This window comes from Sinocyclocheilus rhinocerous, unplaced genomic scaffold, assembly GCF_001515625.1.
Source record: "Sinocyclocheilus rhinocerous isolate Xijiao unplaced genomic scaffold, SAMN03320098_v1.1 scaffold1083, whole genome shotgun sequence".
Taxonomy (NCBI): domain Eukaryota; kingdom Metazoa; phylum Chordata; class Actinopteri; order Cypriniformes; family Cyprinidae; genus Sinocyclocheilus; species Sinocyclocheilus rhinocerous.
Window position 1 is genome coordinate 58,501 of NW_015639508.1, and position 4,092 is coordinate 62,592.

Below are 4,092 nucleotides of genomic sequence, written 5' to 3' on the forward strand. Positions count from 1 at the left end.
CTGTGTTTTACACTCGAGAGGCGTGAGGTTGTTGCCTTCAGCCAAGGACTCGGTAAACGATTGTCGACAGAAACCTTAAGCTTCACTGCAAATCGCAATGTGAAATCTCCAAGATTTCCCTACCAGCTCTCTCAGGTTATTGAACATAACGTGACGCTTCTTATGTGTGATTCACTGTGCTGAGAGTTGACATTTTGCACTGGGAACGTACAAGTTGTTGTACGCTTTTAAAGTGTTGCTACAGTGGGCATGTTGCAAGAAACGCTCTTCTTACTTCTGTTACATGACGAAGAGAAAAGCTCCCGTTTTATATTTCCCAGATGAAAGTTAATATATACAGATTGTAAAATTGTCTTACCAAAAATTTTATTTGATTTGATTATTTTATTGCAATCCCAAAGTTTTTACTCTGAACTGTGCCTTTTAGTCTCGCAGGGTGATGTTTGTCTTAATGGATGTGAGAAATTAGTATAAAGAAATTCAAGTCATCTTTAAACAACCACATATCTTCACAATCATACATTTGGTATTTTCGAATGCAGATCAACTAAATTGCCATTGTGTTGTTTGTTTGTTTTTAAATGTCCCTTGCAAATGACTGCACGTTACATGTGTTTATCACATTCATTGAAATAGGTTTAATGCAACTTGAAATTTAAATGATGAAGCCTCAGATTCTGTCTTTATCTTTTTTTGAACATATAGATACTGTATACATGTCACCTTTTTTCTGGTTATTTTGTCTATTTTATGCAGTCGGAAGGATTGTAAATAGGTTTAGTAACAACTTAAATTAATCAAAGGTGGGTGGGTGACTTGCAACAATTTCCTAAAGAATGTATATTGAAAATTGTATTCCATTGTTCCCAGAGATGATAATTATCAAAGAAGAAATTAAATGTTTTATTTAATATATTAGGCTATATGAATAGAAACATGCATATATTTTTATCAAAATAAATATAAATTCACGCAGTGGTTTAGTTGAAAGGGGTAACGAATCATAAAATGGTGTCGTGGTTATTATGGATTATAAACTTTGTGTGATTGTGTTGAGGTTTATGAATGGAAATTATCTTAGATTTATTACACAATCAAACTATGCAAATGCACATTTTTGTCTTATGCAACAATGATCTATTTTTTAAAACCGACTGGTAACACGGGACCTACGGGGTTTATCTTAAATCAAGTCCGAAATCCTCCCCATTTTACCTGACAAAAGTTCTCGAGAATTTTTTCTGGTATGTTGTAGATTTGCAACACGTTATGTGTTATGAATGTTTTCCTCAAATGCATTTTCCTTCATTCTGTGATGTTTATTCTTGAAGGGAGACCATTTCCTGTCTTTTTTGAGGTGTTTTCTTGTTTAAATCTGCTTTCAGACTGTCGATAAAAGAGTTAGTTGCTTGTCTTGAGCGTGATGAAGGATGATTATTTGTTGACTTGCTTCTGTGATTTTTTCCCGAATGTTAATTGAGTTGATTCAGCATGTTTTTCTTTTTCCTTTTATGAAAATTTCACTGGCTTGCCGTTCTGTTGGTCAGTCAGAAGCGCTGTGATCACTGTATTCCAACTAGCTGCTTAATTCACACTTTTATTACCAAATTGGTCTGTGACTGGATAATGAAAGCAGGCTGATGCTTTCCTACCTTGTGAGAACATTCCTTTTTTAATCTTGAAAACTGTGGTGACTATCTGAAGAGTATGCATCTTTTTACCAGTGTTGCCAATTACAATTGTAGCCAACGAATGTCTGTGTCATTTGAAAGGAATGTTACAAAAAAAAATAAAAAATGTTCAGACTTTTTTGTTTGGATTTCAAGGACTATTTCTCGTTGCTTTAAAGACTCATCATATGTTGTCATTTCATGCTAACTCATAAGGTTTTGTGTTCTTTTTGACCTTTTCCATGCGTTTCTTCATGATCTTCTCCTCTTCCTCTTGCTTTCTTTTTTCCAGCTCTGTCTTTTCCATCTCTTCCTCTCTTTCCATCATTATTTTCAGTTCCTTTTGCCACTAAAAGATTAAAAAAGAATGGTAATAGTTTTTTAGCAATTCTCTGCACATATTTCTCTAGCTCCTTGGGTCCCGTTACTGGGTACAGCTACTGTACCTCTATCTAAATACTAATCTAAACTTGGTTAGGACCGCTTAGCCAATCGGCCGTCTCTGGCTGGCTGATGGATTACTGCACTGAATCAAAGAGAATGCAATACTCACTTGATCTTCCACAACTTTAATCAGATCAATATCAGTCCTGGTTCTCAGGTCCAGATGAGAAGCTTCATGTTTGCCCTGTCTGATCAAATAAGGCACATGTGATACAGTGATGGTATTAGATGGTAATACTGAGGTATTTTGATATATTCCAGTGGTACTGAATGATTTAACGGTCATATGAGTTTTTCAATTGCCCGTGTAAATATGAATATCTATAGAGCAGAGTGGTTAATGATATGTAATAAAATTGAACAACCACAAAAGAGCAAGAGTTTGAAGTCGGTGAGACTTCTGATCAATTTATTGCATCTTTACTAAATAAAAGCATTAATTTCTTTTAAAAAAAGAGCAATCTTACTGACATGAAACTTTTGAACGGTAGTATATATATTTTATGCAACATCTACCAGTACTCTTAAAAAGTTATCACTGTTTCCACAAAAAAATATTACGCAATAAAAATAGTTTGCACCAAATCTGTATATTACAACGATTTCTGTGGGATCATGTGACACCGATGGGTGCTGAAGATTCAGATGAGTGATCACAGGAATAAATGACATTTTAAAAGATAATAAAACAGAACACAGTTTGTGATACTGTTTCACAATATTACTGCTTTTACTATATTTTTGATCAAATGAATGCAGCTTGGTGAGCATAAGAAACTTCTTTCAAAAATATGGTATTCCCGTGATGTACAGTATTTTTCTGTTAGTGTAGCAGATGCAATGTTTAGAAGAGAAGCCAATAACCTTGGTGTCTTGTGATGGTCTTTCGTAATGGAGTGGGGTGTGATCAGTTCAGGGCGTCCTCTTCCGGCCCTGGCTGTGGAAACTGCATCTTTCCTGGGTTTGGTGGTTTTTATTCTGTGCCGGTGGTCTGCAGAATGAGTAGTGAGCTGAACTGGAGGGCAGATCTGGGAAAGAGAGTGTGCTAGCCGACCAGTGATCCGCTCGCTCTGTGCACATACGCACACTTCAACTGTGTGGGAACTTCTCATCCTCTCTCTGTGGTTCTCTAGAAGCCTTTTATCACCCTGGAAAGGAGATAATAACAGGGTGAAACTGCAGGGTCCTATTGATCATGCAGAGGCTCGAATGAAGATTCTGTTCTTGACTCGTCTGATTTCATAGAGTTTAATGCAGTCACACCAGATGAATTTTTAAAGCTACAACAATGTGCTTCAGCGTTTTGTTTAAATTCAGATGTACTTTCTTTTCTGATGCCTCATGCGCTCTCTATTATCATGTCACCTCAGTGCTAGGCACAATATAACTCCTTGAAATCTGGACTGAATCTGCATAAGCCTCATGCATTATTCAGCTGGATGAGGGTGAAATATCAAAACACATCTGCTTTCTTTCTTTCTTTCTTTCGTTCGTTCTTTTTGTTTGTAAATAACACTGTCCTGTCCTCTGCTCAGCATAACATAATAACTTTCTACTTTTACCATTTTTACAGTATATAGTTTTGGGGTTTGGGGTCAGTAAGGTTTTTTTTTTTTTTTTTTTTAAAGAAATCCATACTTTTTTTCAGCAAGGATGCATTAAAATTGATCAAAACAATAGTGACATTAAAGATAATTGATAATGTTACAATTGATTTTTATTTCAAATAAATGCTATTCTTTTGAACTTTCTATTCATCAAAGAATCCTGAAAATGTATCATCGTATAATAATAAGAAATGTTTCTTGAGCAGCAAATCAGCACATTAGAATGATTTCTGATCATGTGACACTGAAGACTGAGGTAATGATGCTGCAAATTCAGCTTTGCATCACCGAAATAAATTATAATTCAAAATATATTAAAACAGAAAACAGTTCTTTGAAATTGTAATAGTATTTCACAATATTACTGTTTT

The 4,092-nt window shown here is 35.1% G+C and overlaps 1 protein-coding gene across 1 annotated transcript in view; it reads right to left on the reverse strand.

Annotated features, from left to right (window-relative positions):
• Nucleotides 1-1,514: 1,514 nt before the first annotated feature.
• The window catches only part of tmem232 (transmembrane protein 232), a 13,793-nt gene continuing 11,215 nt past the window's right edge, over nt 1,515-4,092 (reverse strand). Inside the window, exons 11-13 of the mRNA XM_016566940.1 lie at nt 2,979-3,262; nt 2,224-2,302; nt 1,515-2,019 (exon numbers count right to left, since the gene is read on the reverse strand). Of these exons, the coding sequence (XP_016422426.1) occupies nt 1,870-2,019; nt 2,224-2,302; nt 2,979-3,262 (513 nt within the window). The 3' untranslated portion in view covers nt 1,515-1,869. The remainder of the gene's footprint in view (nt 2,020-2,223; nt 2,303-2,978; nt 3,263-4,092) is intronic.